At 36.4% G+C, this 23995-nt stretch overlaps 2 protein-coding genes across 5 annotated transcripts; both read left to right on the plus strand.

The window, feature by feature from the left end:
- Nucleotides 1-300: 300 nt before the first annotated feature.
- On the plus strand, nucleotides 301-9765 carry LOC105059347 (DNA-directed RNA polymerase II subunit RPB7). Of its 4 annotated transcripts, XR_002166196.3 has the most exons (7): nucleotides 305-701; nucleotides 776-941; nucleotides 1050-1100; nucleotides 1255-1320; nucleotides 7059-7352; nucleotides 8865-8933; nucleotides 9604-9765. XR_002166196.3 is itself a non-coding variant. In XM_010942613.4 (6 exons), exons 1-6 carry the CDS (start codon nucleotides 586-588, stop codon nucleotides 9667-9669), a joined length of 534 nt encoding a protein of 177 aa, XP_010940915.1. In that variant the 5' UTR covers nucleotides 305-585; the 3' UTR covers nucleotides 9670-9765. The 4 variants fall into 4 exon arrangements, 1 of the variants encoding a protein (XP_010940915.1); XR_012137492.1 differs by having other exon boundaries at nucleotides 301-701; nucleotides 7063-8933; XR_012137491.1 differs by having other exon boundaries at nucleotides 7059-8933.
- An 11998-nt stretch (nucleotides 9766-21763) lies between these two features.
- On the plus strand, nucleotides 21764-22764 carry LOC105059382 (dehydration-responsive element-binding protein 2E-like). Its single transcript, XM_010942660.2, has one exon. The coding sequence runs from the start codon at nucleotides 21764-21766 to the stop codon at nucleotides 22667-22669; it is 906 nt and encodes a 301-aa protein (XP_010940962.1). The 3' UTR covers nucleotides 22670-22764.
- Nucleotides 22765-23995: the final 1231 nt, after the last annotated feature.

Consider the following 23995-nt stretch of genomic DNA (forward strand, 5'->3'; position numbering starts at 1 on the left):
TGGATCACACAGTAGTAGCTACAGGATCTACACAGGCAGATGAAAGAGAGAGTTCAGCATGTTTTAAGATCTATAGGAGACACAATTCAATGATTGACATCGTAAAAAAAATAAAATAAAATAATCATGAAAGAAACAACCTCAACCCTTCAAGAAGAACCCCAAAGAAGTGCGAAAAAATCACTAGAAAGCTGATTAATAAGCAGCATAGGAACAAGAGAAGCAAGAAGGTGCACATCCGTGGGCAAGAGGAAGATCCTTAAGTTTTCACTTTAAAAAGAAGCACAATACCTCAAGCCCTCGGGCAAGATCCTATTTCATAAAATCCGGTCAAATGAGGTCCACACGGACCCCAATCTGACAAAATTTGGCTCTGGCCTTCAAGACTCCGACTCGAACGGACCCGACGGAGAACCAGATCCGAACCCCTTTCTTGGTTCTTGAATCCCCTCCGCCGTCGGTGCGCCCGCGGCGTCTTCTGGTGGATTTAGCAAGAAAGAAATCCATGGAGAAGTAATAATAAGCGAGAGAAGGAAGAAGAAGAAGCGAAGAGAGAAGAAGAGGGACGATAACGATAGGGGGAAGATGTTCTTCCACATAACGCTGGAGCGGAACATGCAGCTCCAGCCCCGCCACTTCGGTCCTCACCTCCGCGACAAGCTCGTTGCCAAGCTCATGAAGGACGTTGAGGGCACCTGCAGGTCTCTCGCTCTCAACCGTGACCCTAGCCCTAACCTAACCCTAACCCTAAGCGTAAGAGTGTCCTGTGTCACAGCGGCCGGCATGGCTTCGTGGTGGCGATCACCAACGTGGAGGACATCGGTAAGGGTCTCATCCGGGAGGGCACGGGCTTCGTCACCTTCCCCGTCAAGTACCAGTGCGTCGTCTTCCGCCCCTTCAAGGGCGAGATCCTCGAAGCCGTCGTCACCATGGTCAATAAGGTAGAGCCCCTTCTCCTAGAACTATGTTTTATATTTTCTTTTTCAGAACTTGGATATTTTTTTTGTTTGTTTGATCTTTTTGAATGGGTTTTGCTTGCGTCCTTGCAGATGGGATTCTTCGCGGAGGCTGGGCCGGTGCAGATCTTCGTTTCGAATCATGTGAGTAAAAGTCTTTAACAAGTTAACTGAATGCAAAATAGAAAGGTTGAATTAAACTGTATGAGTAAAAGTCTCATGGCGTTTTGCTGTTCTGACTATCTTTGTCTCCTTTTCTCTCTCTCTCTCTTTTTTTTTTTTTTTTCATATATTTTAGTTGATCCCGGATGATATGGAGTTCCAGTCTGGGGACATGCCAAACTACACGACATCCGATGGATCGGTATGCTCTGTTTTTGGTTCTAGATGGTTTTTCTGATTTCACATTTGCAAGTGAAATTAGTTATTTATTAATTTTTTCACTTTGTTGACGGAATTTGTGAGATTTATGTTTATCATTCCAAAAGAAGATGTCTAATGTGTTCGTTGTTGAAAACCAGCTCATATGGTTAATATTGGCTATCTTTCCCTGCCATCCTTCAGATATGCTGTCTAGGTGATGGTTTTGGGGCAAATTATAAAGTAATGTGCAACTAATGAAGTATGCATTGGGGCTTATATGAAAGTATGGCATACATACATATGCCAAAATAAACTAACTTCTTATGGAATATTAATATTTACCAATTTCTCTGAGTGATATATGAGTGGTTAATTGCTTATAGAAAGCAAATTTTAAGCCTTGGTTATGTCTAGTTGAGCATTGCAATCATGATCTTTATTCAACGTATGATATGAATGATCAGTTTGAGAACACAGTCCAAATTTTTCATAAGAGTAGGAGGCAAGAAGATCACAAATTCTCTTTCCAAATGCAGAGGATTTACAACTGAGGTCCTATTTGGATATTTCCTTCAGGAATATCCTGTAGGAATCGGGCCGGTTGGCCCACCCAACTTGCATCTTCTAAAGGCCTACCAAAGTCTCAGCCTAAATGTTAGCCTGTGAGCCTATTGGCTTGTAGGAAGAAAAGAAAGATCCATGAGGTTTTTTTTCATTCCCACAAGATTCAGGTTGGGATTGTTGGGTTGACATATGCATGCTAAAATGGGATGCCCAATCCATGAATCCAGCTGGAAATTGAGCCCAGTTCTGCTGGATTGCCCAAATAGGCCCTGAAAGGTGGGGAAAACCTTCTAATTTCCATATGAGGGAAGCTCATGCCCCATGTACACCTTATTGAAGTATCATCCTACACAAGTGTCCTACAAATAACCACCACTCCTATAACATCAATGAAAAGAACTGCCATGCATTGCTCTTTCATGTTTTTCTCCAGAAAATGTTTATCAACTCCCCTCAGTCAGATGCTAATGGTCTGCATATACTAATTTATTCTATAAATATATTTGGCTTGGGGTGCATTGGCAAAGAAGCACAACCCTATTTTCTCATTTCCTTCAAAATTTCAATGCATCTGATTATTTTATAAAGGCTGAAATTCATTTTCAAAAAGAGCACCCTATTTTTGAAATATGTGTGATATATAACATATCATTCATTTTACATGAAACAAGACAATTCTATTTGATTTTATCTGGATAATTGGGTCCATTCAAAAACTGACGGATCAACATTTTATCCTGGATCACAAGGTGTTGGTTCCTTGGGATCCTTGGGATTGATGTCCAAAAATACACACAGTGAGTTTTATGTAAAAGAACAAAGATGATGAAGTTTTAAAAATGCTGTGTAATTGAATAAAATGATTCTTTCGTTAGATGAGTTGAATGCAAGAGGTTTTTTCTTGTCTTGGTTTGTACCAAGTCAGTATGAGCACCCCCAATGGGTTGGAAAAGCACCTGTTAGATCTTTTTCTAATATTCTAATTAAAAAGGAATATTAAGTATTGCTATTATCATTATCGTCATTGTTATTGTTATATTTTGTTTTGACACAAGAAAGGGCACATGTCAGAGTGACCAGCCTTCTGCTGCTGGTGCTTAAATAATTTGTTCTCGGAGCTTCTATTCAATCTGAACTGCCATGTGGTTTCTGTTTTGCATGCTAGAGCATTAAACCAATCACATTATCTCATATAGAAGTAATGCATGCACGAGGCATGAGTCCTCGAGTTTACTGTCAGTTGCCAGTTGCAGGGAGTTTGAGTGCAGTAATTGATTTCAACAGGCCTTAAAATTAGTTTCATACCATCATTTCTGTATTTTCAGTTAGAAATTCTGCCTGATCTGTAATAGAGGTTGTAGATTATTACAAGTAATAGAGAATTAGATGAGGTGATATTTTAAGTTAAATTGCCATATCATGCAACTGTTATAAGTGGAGTGGCCTAGTAGAGTGCTAAACAAGGAGAAAAGAGAGGTGTGGGAAGTATCTGTATGCCTTTCTCCATCTGTATGCCTCTACTTCTCTCTCTCTCTCTCTCTCACACACACACACACACACAGTTGTGCATTATTTTCTTCTTAAAAAGGGTTTTCATGTGATGTTTCCTGAGCTTTTTAACATTGAAATGAAAAGCGTTTCTCATTGTTACACTTCTTCTCTTCTCCTTCTTCTTTTCATCTTATCCAGTGATTTCTTGTTTGAATATTTGCTCTAAATAAACTATGTTGTGCTTTCTTTTATGGTTTTCTGCATGAATATCACCTAATTTCCTCATCTAATCTGTCCCATACCAATTTCTGTGTGAGCAACAAAATATTAGCCTAGATCTAATGAGTTCTGCTCCTGAATAATAAGTCTTATCATGCTGGATATTTGAAGAGGACCCAGTTCTTTTTTTCATAAAGATCATTTGATCTTTCCAAAACACATGTAGATCCTAATAGATGAAAACTTTGCCTTAGATCCTTTAAATTGTTCCATTCATTCACTTCCAGTAAATCATGAGATTCATCAACAGCAACAATTCTGGATATATCAAAGCATGTAACTACATGTACCCTCATTATCATGATTTTGACAACTACATTTACCTGCAGGAATAGTTTGTATCAAGTTTTTAAGTAGTAACCTATATTGGCCAGTATGGGGCACACCATATTGATCTGGATGGCACAAGGAGACAATAGCTTTTGTGTCGACTTTAATAGTGTTCCTTGTTGGCATAGGGGTATATTTTGCTGTATTGACCTGCACTAGTAAGGTACTGGTATGAGGTGTGGTATTGGGGTTTCAAACCCCTCTTAGGCAGCATAAGAATATTTGGGTCTTCAATTTTTATTTTGTGCTTATGTATGTGCTTTCCTTGCATTTTGCTCTAAGCCACTGGCAAATCCCATAATTTGCCATCTATGCAGTTAATACAAAGTGAAGATATCAGTCCTCTAGGCAATCACGAAAAGTCAAAACTGTTTCCAGAACTGCAAATAGGTTTTTTAACTTCCATCCATGTTATCTTCTCCTCTCCTTGTTTTGTCCCATTATTGAAAATGAAAGCTTCTGTTACCCAATGTTCTGAAATCTTCCTTGCTTGTGGCCATGCTCTTAGTTGCCCAAATAGGTTATGTGACAGAGGACTGCCCTAAAAAAATTCGAAGCAGACTTCTGTTAGACATAAATATGGAAATTAGGAAATTTTATTTTTGTGTTGACTTTAGGATTAGAATTTTATAAGGACTCTAGTATTTATATCTATGTGAACTCTTATTAGAGTTTTGGGCTGTCTTTACAAACCCATTACTGTGTTAATTGACAAAACAATTTGCATTATTGAGATTTGAGATTAGAGGGTATTGAGTGGCCCTCTCCCTTTGCCTTCTTCTTTTCTTCTCTTTTCTCATCCTTTTCTTCTCCTTTGTTTTTCTTTTGTTCTGCATCAATTTAGTATCAGAGCATCATATTCTCCTCGCCCCAGGCTTGTCCTGTATCATTATTATTATTATCATTATTATTGATAAAGCGGAGTACTCATACAAGTCTAGTATGAATACAACCAAGAGATCAAAAAGCAAAATATCATGGAAGGGCATTAGAGCCAACCCCATCTCAGTCTATAAAACATCTCTTGAACACTCCGCAACAAAGGAGGCGAGCTAGTCAGTGGCGGTGTTTGCCTCATGATAGATATGCCTGACGTCCACAGAAGTACACCCTCTCAACAATCTCTTGATATTGCAAAGGAGCAAGCACATGGTAGTGTCCCTCGTCTGTCCTTGAATCCAGCCCACCATCATGATTGAATCCCCCTCCATGATAAGATGATCAGCTCCCAGAATCAGCCTCATGTACACGATACCTGCATAGGCTACTTGCAGCTCAGCTCCTATGATAGTGGTATCAGATATATGACTATCGCCCGCAGCCACCATCCCCAAATTTGGTCTGTGAATCACAAATCCAGCACTGCCATTGCTACCACTCACACTACCATCGCAGTTGACCTTAAAAAAAACTCGGGGGTGGGGCCTTTCAAGTAATGAAAACCACATGAGTCATTGTATAAGCAGAGAGAGAGTCCTAGGTGTGCAAGTCCAACAAGGCTGTAGCAGACGAGGATAGGTGAACAATCTCGGTGGCCTGCATGGTTTTTCTTTTCAATTTTGGACCATCAAGCTACCATCTGACCATCTATCTAATAGAAGAAAACAACTATGTTTTTCTTACACAAAATTATAACAAGGTCATGAGATTGTAATTGTTATAGCACTCCTTAATCTTGTTTCTTCAATGATACGCATTTTGAGTTATTCTCAAGAGTGTCAATTTTGATTAATGGGGGAGATGGTGAAATTGGTGAGTTAGATGGGGCATTGCGGAAGTTAAATTTTCAGATCATCCCACTTTTCTTAGTGGAGGGACAACTATGGTGGCTGATCAAAAGAGCGAAGGGCAGCATGGGAGTTACTTGTATGTTCCCTTCCTTTTCTTCTCAAGCCTGGCTAATTGTACGAGGAGGTGGTAGTTTGGTGTATTTGTGGTTCTATTAAGGAGGGGTTGTGTGCACTTATTTTTTGAAGATTGCAATGAAAAGGACAATCTTCTTTTTCTTCGGGATACACCAGTCCTACCTGTCTTCTTTCTGCCATTTGTGTTCTCCTTTCTTTTCTTATTTCATGACATCTTGTGTGAATATTAGTTGAGAAACATATTGTTTATTTACTTTTTTCTGCTGCTTTATTTGATTTGGAGCACTGGTATCTCCTAATTTTGTTCTCTATTTAGTCATGTGTTGATTTATGCATAAACAAAACAATATTAGGTTTAGATTTATATATTCCTCGACCTAATGCAGAAGCTTTTGCTTGCTGGAACTTCTGGAAGGCAACAGGTTTTGGCATAGAGATTTTCTTTCAAAGGGCCCTAGAAATCCTAGTTGATTAGACCTTTAGATTATAGCTAATTCATCAAGTCTTGGAAAATTTCCCCATTATTTCTTGCCAACGTAGTTTTGAATGCATTGTCATCAACATATGTGAACAGGTGAAGCATTAAAACATTTCAATACATTTTTTGCATTATTATTTAGCCAAGGATTCAAATCTCAAGTATTGGTGCTGTATCAGCGGCCGGTTGGTCCGACATGATTTTCAATATGGGGCTTGTATACCTCGATACAATTGAGCAAAAAGAGTGCACCAAGAAGTAAGGTTGTCCCGATGTGGCATGATGCGTGGCATGGTGCAATATGTTGTGTGCTAGGGTCCCTATACCCTAGATGGTGCTTACGGTCTTTTGATTCATGAATCTATCTGGTGCCAATTGCATTTACCTCTTTTGTCATCCTTTTGAAGTCCATATAGCAGTTCCATGTCAAACCAGTGCCTTGTTGATCAATCCAGCTGCCTTCTGCTCGAGAAAGAAAAAAATTCCAGATTGCACATAATCTTGCTATACCTATCCATATACTAATTTGGTTGCCAATCAACCATTTAGTGTTCATGGTTGACTAAAGGACCTTTCTGCCAGTAAAGACACTCCTGTTTCTTCTTAAACGATGGATGAATATACCCCACATTACTTTTTAGTCAAAGCATTCATATTTAGAAGGTTTCTTTGTTTCTTTTTACAATCCTATTATTTTGATTAGGAGAATAGAATCTGTTTTTGATGTTGTAGGCAGTCTTCATCAAGGATTCAGCTCCCAATGGAACATCCCGCGGGACACCAGGATGGGGTACCATCTCATATGTTGGGATGAGGCCGTCTCGCTAGCATCCCAGCATCTCGATCGAGACGTTTTGGGACATCCTCTATTCCAAGTGTTGGGACAGGATGGGACGGCGGCACATTCCGGTCCATTGGAAGACCGAGACAGCTCCGTCTCATGGGATTTAAAACTTTGGTCTTCACATTGCATTCTTCATTTCAATTTGAGACTAGCATGGTCTGACGTTCGTGAAGGAAAAAAGGGTAGCAGATTACTTTGATTTCAATTAATCTGTGACTGATTTTTCATAAGATAAGCTTCATGGAGAAATTTTGTTGAAAACTAGCTTTGATCGAACAGTGGTCAACACATACAAAGGCTTGAATACACAACTTAAGAGTCTTAGATCTGCTTTAAATTTTGAAATTCCTTGAAGAAGAGCGAACTCCATATTTCAGTCACAGATTGACATATGGCTGTGGGCCTGTGGCTGCCCCAACATATAATTGTACTTCAAAATGACCTGGGTTCAGTGGGTAAATTCATTGGTGGGGCTTGCATACCAATGACCTGGGTATGAGTCCTGTCTGCACTGTATTATTCAATACCACCGGTGGGGGACAAAAGCCCCTTCCTATTGTCTAAATGGAGAAAAGAAAGAAAAACATACTCTACATCTTGTTACTTGAGTTGCAGCGTAAGGTAGCTCATCAAGGATTGCTAGTGTTTTTCAAAAGCCATGTATATTTTGAAAAAAAGTCAAACTTCTATTCTAATTATGATATTGAACTTCTATCCTGCTTTTCAGGACAATAGGGTTGAGACATCTAAAACATTAAGATGTGGAGCCCAAAATCAGTCTCAACGTTAGTATAGGAATCGTGGATTAATTTTTTGTAATAATTACATGCCTCTGGAAAGGCCTTGGCATGAAATGAAAATTGAATCGTAGATCATGTTACCATCCCTAAAGACTTACAGGAACAGATGTAAAAAGAAAATGATTCCATAATCCAAAAGCTACAGATGGAGACTGATATTTCTAAGGATGAAATACAAATATACTTTAAAGTCCTCTCTTCTTCCTATGCTGCTGCTTTTTTTCTGCATAATCAACTATCTTACCACATTAATCACATGTTGAGTGATTGCTTTTTTTTTTTTTTCCTTTTATTGATAATCCTGGAAAGTATGTCCTTGTGAGTGGGACGTCTCAAACTTTTGAATTTGTTACCACCATATGAATTGCTAAGGTTCTCCTTACATTTTACCAATTTTTTGCTTTTATTTTTAGAATAGATGATCTTCATGTCTTTTTAATCTTGCTGGCCATGGACCTCTTCTACCGTTGCAATATATCATTAAGCTCTTAGTATTTTTTATTATATACCATTGATTCACAGCATTTGCTGAAAAATATAAATGGGCATAATTTATTTTGCACATTTGAAACCCAGAAACAGGATTTGCTTCATGTAAATAAGATTTGACCTATGGCAGTTGGTTAGCAACATAGTATGAAGCCTCATGATCAAATCAAGGTTTAATCACAAAATAAAAATTGCTAAATTTTGCTGATATTTCGTTTGGGTTTCACCGAAACATTGCTTTTACAAATATTTCTAATGCATGTTTTGTTATTTCATAAACCACTTCGTAAGTTTCTTTATGTTGAATGGCTTTCTGGGTCCTCTCGGGGAAAGAAAAGATCCATGCAAATCAAAACTTGTCTGAACTTTTTATATCTGACTATGCTAATTTTTGATGTTTTGCAGGTCAAAATTCAAAAAGACAGTGAGGTGCGGCTGAAGATTATTGGGACACGTGTTGATGCAACAGAAATTGTATGTTTTCTCTGCCTTTTAATTTTCTGCTGCAAATTTTTACTGCTGAGTATTGAGACTAGTTTGCAAGTAAATTTCTTTTAAGGACATCCTTATGAGATTATCTTTTACTGGCTGTCACTTTATTTTCTATCCTTAGTTTATTTTGTTACTTCATAATGCTTTGTAATTTGTATAATTGCTGATGCAATTACTTAGGGTGTTCTTGATTCACTATAAGTGGCTGAAAGTGAGAAGAAGTTGGATCATAGAAGTGATTTCAAATGTCTGATTCAGTGGATGTGGTCACTGAAGTGCTAATTTATGCAACGAAGTACGGAAATGACTTCGGCTGGGTAGTCTGAAGTCACTTTTGGTACCTTATATCCTTGACTTCAGACCACAAATGGAGGACCAAACATGCCTTTGTCGAATTCCGTCACTCTTTTGAATTCATGTTTGGTGTAGACGTGTGTTATCGTTCATGTTATCCAATTCGATCATTTTAGATATCTGGTTTTATGTGGATTTGCTTTCTCAATGAATACACAAATATCTTTTGTTGATTTTCCAGAATTCATGTAAGAAACAACATGTAATGCATTCATATTTTGATTCTTTACACGCATCAACTTTTTGTATTACTCTTAATCCTTGATTTATAAATTATTTTTTCTTCTTGGCTTTGCAGTTCTGCATCGGTACCATAAGGGATGATTTCTTGGGTGTGATCAATGATCCAGGTGCAGCTTCTTAGTTACATCATTGGGTGAAACGCGATGTTAAAAAGATGGGTGGGTGCATGTGAACTTTTGCCTTCAAGTGCAATGAAATTTTGAATTTTCAGGCGCTATTAAGATATTTGTTAGAACTTTTCACTTTCATGTGCATGATTTTCCTTGTGGTGTTGCATTAATATTAAGGGCATGTTTGGATATCCAGGCCCAAAATCCAATGGCATTCACGGATTTGGACTAGTGTAATCGGAAGAAAAGAAGTCTGGATTGGATTTATATTCCCATATCTAGGAGTGTTTATAGCGGATTGGTCTGAATCTCAAAGGGAGAAAAAAAAGATCTCAGCCTGTATAAAAGATATAGATTTAGTTGAGCTTTTAATGTAATTTTTTTTTTATGATTGTACCGGTTCAATCCATGAATAAAGTTGCAAATGGGTCGGATCGATCCGGGACTCGACGCAGCCCAATCCGTTTAGATCCAACCCAACCTATTTTAAAGGACCCGTGGGGTTGGGTTTTAAAATTTGATCCGTTTAATATTTCGGATTGGGCTTGAATTTATTAGATCCAATCCGGTCCAAATTCAATATTAAATCTAACATGTAAACTATACATAGAATAAATAAAGTGAAATTAGAATTTCAAATATTTTTATAGTGTTGTTATTTTTCATATAATTTTATTCAATTTGAATATGAGATTTTGAGAAATTATTTATAAATTAATAGATAGGATAAAGTAATGTTAATTTTTTTTCGTCATAAATTTCGCATATGTTGATTTATTATACGAATAAGGTCCGATCAGAATTTGGGTCGAATTGGATCTAAAATTTTTGAATTGAGATCGGATTATATATGGATCTGACTTGATCCAAATGATTCAATTGAGCAAATTTTTGATTATGGATCTAATTCAATCCAATCCGATTTTCAGTTGGGTTGGATCTGGATCCAACATTAAAATTCGATCAAAGGACTGAGTCGGATTGGGATCACTCATGATTCGATTCGATGTGATCCATTTGCACTCCTATTCACAAATTTCGTAGGATTTTGGTCCAACCATCCAAACAGATTTTAAAATTGATTTATCCAGTGGCATTTAGCCAAATCAAGCTGGGTGTCCCTTGCTTATGGCTCTAAAAAATGGGAAAAAATAGCAATACAACTTGTTTTGGTTGGCCTGCTTTGACCTAATTTTAGGGGATAAGCAAAGGGTTTAAAGGATATTTAGGACTTATTTGGTTCGTGAGAAGAATTTTTCTTTGCAGGAAGTTACTTTCTGAGAAATAATTTTTCAAAACGTTACTTTTTGAAAATAAAATTTTGGTATGTTTGATTGACCATAGGAAGGTGACTTATTATAAAGCAGCTTGTGTTTGGATGAGCAACTATTTTGCTAGAAAAATCGTATAAAATACCTATTATACCTTTAGTAGATATAAAATCATATATTTTTACTCATAAAGTTTATATAAATATTAATATTATATTTATATTAATATAAATATAATATTAATATATTATAATATAACATTAAACCATAATAATTTATTGTGTTAATATAATACTAATATATTAATATTATATTAATATAATATAAATATTTTAATATAATAAATTTATTAATATAGATATAAATATAATATAATATTAATATTAATATTATATTAATATTAATAAAAATATTATATTAATATAAATATTAAAATAATATTGAAATATAATAAATATTAATATTATATTTATATAAATATTAAGATAATATTAATATAATGTTATATTACTATTCAGTATTTCATCATATTGATATTTTATTAAATTTTAGTTATGGATCTTAAAGAGATATTTTAGGAAAAATAAAAGGTACTATTATTTTTCATATCACAGAAAGTGTCAAAATCCATCTTCTTATGAATTTCTATTTCTTATGAAATATAGAAAGTATTTTTTTTTTTTTTTAACTCTAACTAAACAAGAAATTTTTTTTTACTTTTCAAAAAATATCTTTTTCTCTCCTCACTTTTCATCAATCAAACGAGTCTTTAGATTTTGGACCACCAAAATCTGCTACCAACCATCCCAGCTGTCTGTTTTGGCAGCCAATCTTGGTTTGATTTCCCATCCTTGGGGGCTGTTTCGCTGATAAGTTTTACTAAAAATGAATGAGTATTACGAAGAAGGCTATTTGGTTGTCTTGCATGGCATCTGTTTTGTCAAATCTAACAAGGCAAAACCTGAAAACGGCAAGAATGCCCCTAGTTTTCGTAAAACCTATTTTACAAAGAATCATGTTTTATAATTATCTTTTGTATTAGTAGTCAAACGTTCCCTTAAGAAGCATGGGTGACTTCAAAAATTATTTAATACTAACTTAGAACCCTATATGATGCACAATATATAATTATTTTTTAAAATAATATTTTTATAAATTAAAAATTCAACATAATATAAAGGACATTATAGATGGTATCAAATATTCTTAATAAAAATATAAAATCATATTATTTAAATAATATAATAGTAAAAAGTAATATAATTATTTTTATTTTTTACTACTTGAGAAATCATTTCTCGAATCAATATTTTCAGCATCAATTATTTCAGAATCATCATCATTAAGCAGAGTACGATCATCTATTTGCATCCTACGTACATTTATTTTCTTTATAGTCATATCAATAACAGAAATTTCATTCTCACCTATTTCAATATGCAAAAAAAAATTAGTTATCAATTATTAAAATAAAATATATAAATATAATTATTCATATATAAAAGAATAAAAATACATCACTTGCAATAGATTTTTCTCTATTTCTCTTGCCTTTTGATTCGTTGCATATATCATTCGAAATTATTTTAAGAATAGTGTAGCTTAGTCTTTTCTTTTTAAGATTATAGTTATTAACAAATAATGTAAATCTGGTATAATCCTTTGCAAAAAATTGTAATCTATATTTAAAGAGCAAGAAAGAATAGAATCAAATTAAAATTTATTATAACTAATAAATAAAAAATTATAATGAACATGAGTAAGAGATATGATATTAAATATCTAATATATAAATTTTTTATAATCTAAAGTATATATTTATGTTTTATCAGTAAATTCATAGTACTAAATATGAAACAAATCTTAGTATTAGATATTTAAGCTCTATATTACATCGATCACACCAAAATTTAATCTCAGTGTATCTCATTTTTTTTGACAAACTTGACAAGCTGTATAGCATCATCCATATCTTATTTCGATATCATTAATTAAATCTAAATCTTATAATTAAAATAATATTTGATTTATTTGTCTTATGAAGATCCGATTTGAGATAGATTGAAGGGAAAAATCCAACGCTAGTGACGATGAAGAGGAAGGAGATGGTGGAAGGTGGCAGCTATGAGAGTGGGAAGGAGATGGGCGTTCGTGAAGGCTTGAAAAGGTTCGAGAGACTTATAAGTCTACATAAAATAATATTGCATTTTATCAAGTGAATGTGTTGTCGAATGGTCCAAAACCAAAAATCTTTATAATTTAGGATCTTCACTAAGAAATCATTTTTATAACAAAACACAAGTTATGACTAAATTCATCTTTTTGAATTCAATTTATATTTTTCTTCTTAAATATCATATTAAATATTATAATAATTTGCAATCCTTCGATAGTAGAACATTTTCAGCACTCATTATGACATCATATCCTATTTTTCTAAATTCTATTTTTGTAAATAATATTTTTTTGAATTCAAAAATCATATTTTAAGTTAATTCTCCAATCCTATTCCAACATTACCAATTAATTTACTGTAAAACATGATTAAAAAAAGATAAAGTTTCAGAAAAAAAGAAGATCAAGAATCCCATCATACTTATAAAATTACAGCAAAATTACTTTGAAAAAATTGAGTATTATATATTGAATTAGATATTTTAGATTATTATAATAATTTACAATCCTTCGTAGAACATTTTAAGCACTTATTATGGCACCACATCTCATTTTCTTGAATTTTATTTTTTATAAATAATATTTTTTTTTGAATTCAAAAGTCATATGTTTCTTATATATATATATATATAAACAGTTGTCGATATATAATAAAAAATTGAATTGGCCAATCATTTTTCATGGGAGGTCTAGGAGTTAATATATAATTAAAATTTCAAAGATACCTTCAAATAATTTTTTTTTCTGGTCTATCACTACACTGGCATCACGTTTCCCAAAAAAAATTTGTTTGACTTTTCTATCTCTTGAGCCCAATTCTTGCTTCCTCATCTTCTTCTTCTGGGATCCATGGATGCCACCGGCTCTCATGCTCCACTTTACCGCCGCGGCCTTCGTTCTTGACGTCATCCAATGCCTCCTTTCCTTCTAAAATGGCCTCAATTGATCCATCTACTGCATTTGATCTGACCTCCTCAAACCGTCCTCGTTCTCTGCTTTCGTGATAGGTGCTTCTGAGTCTCAATCACGTGGGAGGCGAGAAATGAACGAAGCCGAACAGAGAAGCTTAATCAATGATGTTTTCTCAATGGAGGTCCATCCACGACGCAGGCGAAACGACAGCGTCTGGGATGGAGAGGGCCACTGTGAATACTATTTGAGAGCAGGCGAGCAGAGAGGCTTAAGTGGTGTTTGAGAGTGGACGAAAAGAGATGTTTAAGCAAAGCACGCGAATAGGGGAGGTTAGGCATCCACGTGGCTCCCTCCCCTTTCTTTAAAAACCCGTGTCAAACGGAGGCCTCACTATTCATATGCCTCCGATTTAATATATATATATATATATATATATATATATATATATATATATATATATATATATATATATATATATTAGATTGTTGGGTTTTCAGTGATTCCAATCATACGTAATAAAAATTATAGTTGCAATTGGAACTATGGCAATGGAACTGCAATAAGAAAAGTTGCTTTGGTGGTATGGTAGACCAAAGCAAAGGCATTTATAGCTGTTTGGTAGTATTACATTTAAAGAGATGTGATAATCTTGCAAATAACTTGATTAGGTTATCCTCTTGGAAATAATGAATTATGTTTTTTAAATTACATTGACTGATAAATGACAAGTTATTATTTTTTAATTTTATATAATATACAATAATTAATTCATTATTTAAATATAGTGATTATATATTATATATCTATAGTAATTATATTATTATTACATTATAATAATCATGATCATCATAGTAATAAATATTAGTACCATTATACTATATTGTATTTATATATAATAGTATTTCTTAGATTATTATATTATATTATAATATGACACAATACAATTCATAATATTGTAATGCAACATACTATAGTTATAATATTATTTACAAAGCATGCTACATCATAGCACTCAAATATAGTTAAATATTTGAATTAGTATAATATGTTACTGATTTTTCAAAAAATTGATTGATATTTATTTTATGTTAAATCTTTGAAAAGATTTAATGATTTAAGTATCAATTATAGGAAATCTAAATGGAAGACACGTATCAATGAACGTATTAATTACACAATCATGCTGATATACATCATATCATGCATAAATTAAAAATCTAGTTTATTGGATATGGTCTATATATTTTTAAATGTGTAGGTTTGGATGATAAAATTATAGTAAACATTGTATCATGCTATTAGAAAAGTTTCTTGCTGCATCCACTTGATATTTAAGTTAGAGATTACCAGAATACATGAATTTTGGTTTTAGACATTTTTTGTAGTGTTTGTCGTCTTCATCATCGGTTTTGATTTTTAGTTTGGATGGTTAATTATTTAACTCTTGTGGTGAGTATTGTATAATAATAGCATTCCTATAAAAACTGTTATATCATTATCATGATAACTATTTTTTAGTGTTGTGATCATAATTATGATATTACTTATATTGTTAAAAATATATCATATATCAATGTAATGATAATTATATGACATATAATCTTATGTAATAAATATGTATTTATAATATATATTATTACAAAGTTAGGTCATATGTATTATGTTAATACAAGAGTATTAAAGTTGCAATGCAAGTTGAATGCGTGAGATGGCCAGAGAAGCACGTATGGGGAGGACAGGAATTGCAACCTAAGTTGTTGTTGGAATTGCGGGCATTTTTTAACCATAATACTAAGGATTTTGCTACACTGCTTTAGAAATATTTTAGTATTTTTATTTTTTATTTATTTTAAATCATTAGATTAAATATGAATCATTCAGATTTAAAATAGATAAATATTTCTGTGCATGGCTGGCGCAGTAATTATTGCGAAAGTTAAAGTTCATTTATGCAGCAATTTTTTTTTTTCCAAAACGGTTATCCGTTTGGGGGCGAGTGTTGCACCGGAGGTCGGGAGGGAAGAAGACCATAGAGAAGCTGTGGCCGGCGGCTGGGAGGGGAGAAGATCGTGGGCCGCCGTCGGCATGCAGGAGCGCATAGAGAAGAAACTATAGGCCAGGGTGGGGGGGAGGTTGGCGGCAGCACAAACACAGGGGGAGAAGGGGCTGCGGCAGAAAAGAAGAAAGGAGGAGGGGGCGGCGTAATCACTGAAGAAGGGTGGGGGGTGATGGCACGAGCAGGGGGGGAGACCGTCGAGGGAGAGGGGTGGCACGTGAGCCGATGGCAAAGGAGCCGTAGGTGGCCAGAGGGGCATGGGGGGTGACTGTAGATGGGGCGTGGGGGCGGATGACCCACGAGTGGCCGGAGGCAGATGAGCTGCGGGCGCCAGTGGGGTTGGCCACAGGCGGAGGACCCACGGGCACGCGGAGTTCGGGCCTACATGCAAGGGGGCATCATGGGGGGAGGGGGGGTTCGGGATTTGCGAACGGAGGGAGGAGGACCAATGATGTTGGGGCAAGAAGGTGATTACGGCGCAGAGAAGCAGAGAAGAAAGAAACAAAAAAGAAAGTTTCTACGGTGCCCTTTATAATAAAATATTATAAAAAAAATACGGTAGCATTTACCTAATACTAAATACATTTTTGGGATTTTTTTTTTTCCAAATCCATATACAAGTTCTAATTGAGTTGCAAGAATCAAACAACTACAAAAGATTTCTTGCAACTCCAGTTGCCGCAATTAGGTTTTTAACCTGTCCAGAAACCGGAAAAAAGATGACTTTAATATAAGCTCCATCAGTTGTTGATTTCCCTGTAAGTTTTATTTAATGGCAGTCTAATAGTAAAGTTCATTGATAGCTAATTGCCTCCCGCATAGAGGAGTGTTTAGGATTGCAGACAAGCCAGTGGACCCTCTAGGCTGCTTAGGCTTGGGTTGTCATGTGAAATCGTATTGAAGCTTGAATTTTGATAGCATGGTCAAGCTTGCTCTTTTCCTTATCGAGCAAGCCTATTAGTGAGCCAGGTTCAAACTCTTTGTTTTTATATCCCAATCCTTAACGCTTGATTGTTTTATGAGACTAGGTTTAAACAAGAGGCCTGAGCATGGTATGTTTCTTAATGGAATGAGCTCAAATGAGCCAGTTATTAACTCCAGTTGTTCGTAAGTAGCGTGTTTCACCTATAGCCCCAACAACAAGCGAAATCCGCTGATTTGATCGTGAACCATGCACTCGACTCTATTGCGATGAATTCTAGCAAATTTATGCAACACTCGTATAGGTTTGATCCATATTTTGTGATAGTCATATGCACTAACATCTAAGTTTTGCCTTTTTGTATGTATTGAATAGAAAACAAGAAACAACCTATAATTTTTCTTTTATGGATTACCATGCATAAAGTTGAAAATGAATAGGATATCGGTATATTCATATTTGTATCTATATTTTTTAACAAATATAAATACAAATATGAGTATTAAATATATACAAAAATTAATGTATGAGAAGAGTAGTCTCTTTTGACTCACAATCAATAGAACTAAGGGTGCCTTCTTTTCTTATTATCACCACAGACCCTCTAGTCAAGAGAGAGCCTATGTACAACCTCTCAAACAAAGAGAAGTCTATATATAGGAAGGTATATCATAGTTGCAGATTTGGGACCTGTAAGGGCCACCCAATGTTACGACCAAGAGCTCATAGTTTGATATGCAAGGTATTATCCGCTCTAGCCCATGAGCTTCACGATTTTGCTTTTCTAGATTCCAATTCAAAAAGTGTCTCATGTGAAAACGATGATCCTTTCCTATATAAGTTAGAGCCTTAACTCACAAGTCTTATACAGGATGATCCCTTCCTATATAAGTTAGGATGATGTCCCCCCCCTCAAGGAAAAGTCTGATCAAAGGCTTGTGGCTGGGATGGATCGCTCCACTTTTACGTATATGAGGTATTATTTGTTTCGATCTCTGGTTGTTATGGTATGGGGCCTCAGTTTTGTCCTTCAAAAAATATCTCATGAGAGAGAGAATGTCTGAGCCCATATAAGCTAAAGTTCTTAACTCAAATGTGAGACTAATGATGTTCTCTCTCTTGTACCATAATAATATATATATTTGTTCCAAATAGATACAAATATGCATGAGATATTAAGCATATCCATACTTATAAGTAGAAACGGATGCATATGTATGCATGTACGCGCAGAGAGAGAGAGAGAGAGAGAGAGAGAGAGAGAGAGAGAGCAAGGAGGTTGGGAATTGGGTCAAGATTTTGTATCCAATAGTGGCCCAACTCATCCACATATTGGTCCAATCTGTTTAACTTAGGGGCAGTTACTGAGTGGATCATCGGTTGTCCTGGATATGCATCATTCCCTGGTTCCAGTGGGCCTTCTAGATCCAACACATACCTGACTTGCTTTGTACCTAACCAATGCCTGAGGTATCAGAACCATGAATTGGATATTATTCCAAAACCAAGCATGCTCAAACCATTCGGTCATATGTGCATCTTGCAAGGCAAACATAGACCCAACCTTTTATCCAAATGAATCCTCTTAAATACAGCACAGTCAGTCAAAGATTCAGGAACAGCACCCTCTAGGAATTGGCACGAAGACACCTAGAGAATGGGTTGGATTCTGGGTTAATCCAAAGCAGGTGGTCGCACCAAATTGTTGATCTGAGAGAGAGAGAGAGAGACATGGGAGAAAGGTGAAAGGGCAGCAGATCTCAGGAACCAAGTCATCCGTTGGAAGGAAAACATGTGAATCCAAGTGCTCGTGAAAGCTAAAAATGTTTGTGAGGTGGATCTTAAAATCTTTTCAAAGCTGTCTCCCCTACTCTCAGGTCTCAAGTACGTACATACACATGCTCTCTCTCTCTCTCTCTCTCTCTCTCTCTCTCTCTGCATTACAAGTATCACATGCCGAAGGAATTAGTTAGCTACAGGGCCAAGATAACATAATAGCCTTGTCCCTTAAAAATACCCTTTGCTCACGTGCACGTAAGTTGGTTGATGACAAGGCATTCGCATGAGGTGTTCTCATGCATGCACGAGAGCCTACCACCGTGCTCCGGGTTAACCTAACAGTTTCTTGGTTACCCAGTTAGCAACCAACCTAGTTTTGCTCATTTGAGTCAGGTCAGGACCCAAAGGGTTGGTGCAGGCCATCTGGTACTTTGGAACAGGGGTAATTATAAGTGTCAGCTCGGTTCATTGCGAATACACTGTTGCTCAGCATGATTCGTGTGTATGGTCTGACAAAATATATTCAAGCATGGTCGGTCCATTTAAGATTAATTAGCCTCCAGGCTCATGCAGTTTAAAAGAAAGATGATAATAAAAGAATCTTACAGCAGAGAAGGGAGAGAACATCAAGAAAAGAAAAAATTCTTCGTGCACCGATCACCTACGACGGTGCAACAAAGATAACGTGGACTGCATCGTGGCAGCCGATTGGCCCACGTAGCACGGAGAAAATATACCTTTTAGCCGTCAACTCGGCCATATGATATCGTATTTGATAAAATAAGATGTACCGGGGGTGAACGTCATAGAAAGTTAATACATATCATTTCATTTTTTGCACAAAGAATTTATCGAAGATCAAGTTAGAAATGACCTTTCCTTTCTTTTTATTTCGTTTTACATTTGATTCTGATTATACATTACTAAAAAAGAAGGGAGTGTAGTTGTGTAGGGCTTCTTCTTATTTGTGACTTGGAAGTTGCACAAATTCTTATTTGCTAACAAACAAGATGCACAAGTAGGGTTCATTCAAAATTAGATAAACCAAATATTAGCTCAATTGGTCACCTACAAATTGGTTATACTAAATTATCAACAACAAACTTGTTTGCTCAAAAGGAAAAAGGAAATTTAGAAGTTGATAGTAATGAGATTATTTTCTTGGGAAAAGTTACATGATAATTCTTTATTTTCTACGAGACGTATGCTCTTTCTTAATTAGAAAATTTTCATATTATGACATAAATAAAATTATTCCTTTGGGTAAATGCCACTATCATTTTCTGGTTGATAATTTTTTATACCTATTCCTAAAATATTTCAAACAATATTTACCTAGTGAAATAAAAATTTTAAAGATATATTCTCGCATTAGATAGATAATGACACAATTGCTTGCTGCTGCAAAATGATATTAACTGTTTCCAAAAGACAATCATTTGCTTTTCATAAGAACTTATTTTATAAACGTAGTGATTAGATCATTTCATTAAAACATTTAGTCAATTTCTTAAGAAAATTAGTTTTGTTGATTAATGGTACTCCTCTTTTCTCTCAAGTAGATCTTATGGGATCTTGTATTGAACATAACACATGCAATTGTGGCTCGGCATTTTCCTCTCAATGGTTTTTAATCTTACCTATAAAGCTCAATGCAACCAACAAGCCCATAAACATATTCGCACATCCATTAGCATGAGTCTAGCATGCACACTAGATAGACTCAAACTATGCTAACCAATTGTGCTAAAAATTATTGGCGTATTCTTCGTCCTCTTTAACTAGAAAAAGGATTCGACCCAAAGTTGGAAAACACAACTTTACTAATACAAAAACAGATGTTGCATACAAGTTTATCATTAATTAATGAAACCAAACAAGGTTGAAAAATCTTGCTATGAGATTTTTTTTTTTAGGGGTTTGTTTAGATAATCCTGTGTGGTCGAACAGAATTTACGATAACACAAGCCAAGCAATGCCCATATTCATAACTCAAACTCCATAGAGAAAAGAAATGCCTTCATCAGGTCTTTTTTTTCTCCATCTTATAGGAATGAATTAGAAGAGATTTAGGGGGCATTTGGTTTGTAACTGAAATCAGAATGCAAATGAAAATCGGAATGGTTTGAAATTGAAATCGAAATGACCAAATCCTCTAAAGCATTTGGTTCGTGATCGGAATCGAAATCGAAATTAGAATGAAAAATTGAATCTATAGAGAAGAGTAGGGATTAAGTTCTATATGAATTGATCCATTCCCATTCTACCTCGAAATCGGAATCGGAATGGAACTCCTTCCAACCAAACGGTTGGAATGGGAGTCACCCATTCTGATTTCGATTCCAGCTTCCACTTCCTCCAACCAAACATCCCTTTAGTTAATATCGATTGGGCTAAGCCTTATATTATATAATGTTAAGATATAATCTCTGCACGTAGTTTAAAAGATATATGCTGAATGCGCTCAATCTAATTTTCATCCTATAGGAATATCCACACATATTTTTATTATTTTTGATGAAAAATCTAAATTCCGTGTATCAAAGGAATTGCTCCTTCCTTTTTGATTAATTAGAACTTGAGAGATTGAATCTTACAATCGTGACCGCTCGTATCATATGAAGCCTATATTGTATGGCCCTATGTGGTGTCATGTTGTCACATGTGCTTTGGAGTGCAACAAGATCAGCTGTTTGTCTAAATCCAAAATAGATGGTTCAGTTCCGACCACGCAAAAAACAATTTTTTTTTTTAAAAAAAAACCTCACATTATCTAGCCTCTTGTGCAAGTGTTGTTTCTCAAAGTAAAATTCCTACATAGAGATGCCTAACGGTCACATGCCTTCAAAGAAGGCCAATCCCCAACCGTGACGGCATTTAAACCGAACCCCCCTTCTCCCACTTCTTATCCCGCGCCCTCCTCCCCACTCTCCCCCCCACCTCACTCTCTCCTCCACTCCACTCTCCTCCCCCCACCCCCAAACCCCACGATGGACAACGCTAGAAAATTCCCCCCTCTTCGGCCATGGAAGAAAGGCCCCACCAGAGGGAAGGGCGGCCCCCAGAACGCCTCCTGCGAGTACCGGGGGGTGCGGCAGCGGACGTGGGGCAAGTGGGTGGCCGAGATCAGGGAGCCCAAGAAGCGCACCAGGCTCTGGCTCGGCTCCTTCGCCACCGCCGAGGAGGCCGCCATGGCCTACGACGAGGCCGCCCGCCGCCTCTATGGCCCGGATGCCTACCTCAACCTCCCCCACCTCCGTTCCACCACCCTCAACTCTTCCACCACCATCGGCGGCAAGTCCCCACACCGCTTCAAATGGTTCCCTTCCAACAACTTCACCTCCATGATCCCCTCCTGCGGCCTTCTTAACCTCAACGCTCAACACAACGTCCATGCCATCCACCAAAAGCTCCAGGAGTTCAAGAACTCCAGACCACCTCCTTCCTCTTCCTTGTCTTCCTCCTCCTCTTCTTCATGTCCTGGTTCTTTTCGGAGTTTGGAGCCACCGCCCACGGTGGAAACGCACTTGGAGAGCTCCATTAACGTGGCAGTGGAAGGAGCGAGTTCCATGGCGATTGAGAAGGCGCCGGTCGGTGGAGCCGAGAAGCCTCAGATTGATCTCAAGGAGTTCCTTCAGCAACTGGGTGTGATCAAAGAAGAGGAGAGTAAACCGGAGGGCGATGAGGGTGCCGAGAGCTCGGTCGTGGCCGAGCCTACGCAAGACAGCGGTGGGGTGGCTTCGGAGATGGTTGGTTTCGGGGAGGGTGACTTTAACTGGGACACTTTGGTGGAGATGAGAGCTTTGGAGGATCACTCGGTGGTTGGGGATGGTGGGTTGCAGGTCGACGATTTGCATGAAGAGCTAAGCTTGCCGATCTCTCTATGGGATCTCTGAAACATTTGTCAGGTTAATTTGGTGATAATAAACTTGAGCTAGATTTGGTAGAAGCAATGTTAGATGCTTCTATGTTTTCTTCCCTCTTTCGGTTAGATTCCTGGAACTAAGAATCTTGTTTGGCATTTAGGAGGATACTGGTTGATCTTGTGTTACCTTTTAGCCTTTTGAGACCGTAATACATTTTTTTGCTTAGGCTATAGGCAAAATGTCTGCCATATATCTCCTTCTGGAGTGGTGATAGCTGAAAGTTTTGCTATGGGAACACTGTCCAATCTCCAATCTAATTTTAGTTTAGATCATGTCTGGCTGGGATAACTCAAATGGGTCATGGATCCGATCCGACCCGACCGGATTAGCAAATGAGGTGGTGTAGGTCTAAAATCATGCCTTGCAAATAAAATAGGTTGGGTCGAACTAATGCTTGCCTGGTCTCAGCCCAGTGGCAGTACTGCTTATATTGTTGCATGTTTTCATTTTTTCTTTTTTTTTCTTGGCAACGAGGAGATGCGGCCATTCAAAAGGCACGTATGATGGGACAAGCTAGGGGAGGATTTTTGGTTGAAGCAAAGAGATAGGGTACGGACTCAATATTTTACACAACATGCGAGTTGCGCTAGTTTAGTAACCAAGTTTAATTTTTCCCTTTTTTTTTTTAAAAATTTTGTAATGGAGGTTCAAGGATATCTTCATTATATTTTGTGCTAGTAATATGCATATGGTATTATCGATATAGGAGATCAACAGCTATATTACTGGAAGAGATGAAAATGCATTTGGAAAAGTTGTACCAAATGACAGAAAAAATTATAAAGCCAGTCACGGTAAATGCTTTAGTCATTGTTGGCTATAATTACAATCCGAGTTATGCTCTTCCCAAACAATTGCAGCGAAAATGATTGTATGTTCTCATTTGGCAAGTACCATACAAGGAGCTTACATGAAAAGTTTTCCTTATTTAGAAGATATGCAAGCTATTAAGGAACTACCACATATACGTGATATTATTTAAGTCTGCGTTAGAATCAAAAAGAGAGTTTTTTGAATGAGAATCAAAAAGGGATGTTTATTTTCAATTAGAACACTTTTGATTCCCTTGACTCTGTTATTGTGCTTTAGAGGCATACCGTACTCGGCAAATTCCTTTTTTTGACGAACTCAATATATGTTTTCATAGAGTTTGATTCTGGCCTCTTTATGGACATGTTGAGACATAAAAGTTAGGGTGAGATTTTACATAAAAGTTAGGGTGGGATTTTAGATAACATTAACTAGTCATTAACAATAAATCTACCTTCTTTTCCTACCTCAAATCAGAACAAACAT

The sequence above is a fragment of the Elaeis guineensis genome, chromosome 16 (assembly GCF_000442705.2).
Source record: "Elaeis guineensis isolate ETL-2024a chromosome 16, EG11, whole genome shotgun sequence".
NCBI classification, from domain to species: domain Eukaryota; kingdom Viridiplantae; phylum Streptophyta; class Magnoliopsida; order Arecales; family Arecaceae; genus Elaeis; species Elaeis guineensis.

Excerpts from the sequence above, each read along its gene's own strand:
- LOC105059347 (XM_010942613.4), top strand. The coding sequence starts at position 586 with ATGTTCTTCCACATAACGCTGGAGCGGAACATGCAGCTCCAGCCCCGC. Across the intron at positions 702-775 it reads GACGTTGAGGGCACCTGCAG|CGGCCGGCATGGCTTCGTGG; the intron begins GTCTCTCGCTCT and ends CCTGTGTCACAG. Across the intron at positions 1,321-8,864 it reads ACACGACATCCGATGGATCG|GTCAAAATTCAAAAAGACAG; the intron begins GTATGCTCTGTT and ends GATGTTTTGCAG.
- LOC105059382 (XM_010942660.2), top strand. The coding sequence starts at position 21,764 with ATGGACAACGCTAGAAAATTCCCCCCTCTTCGGCCATGGAAGAAAGGC.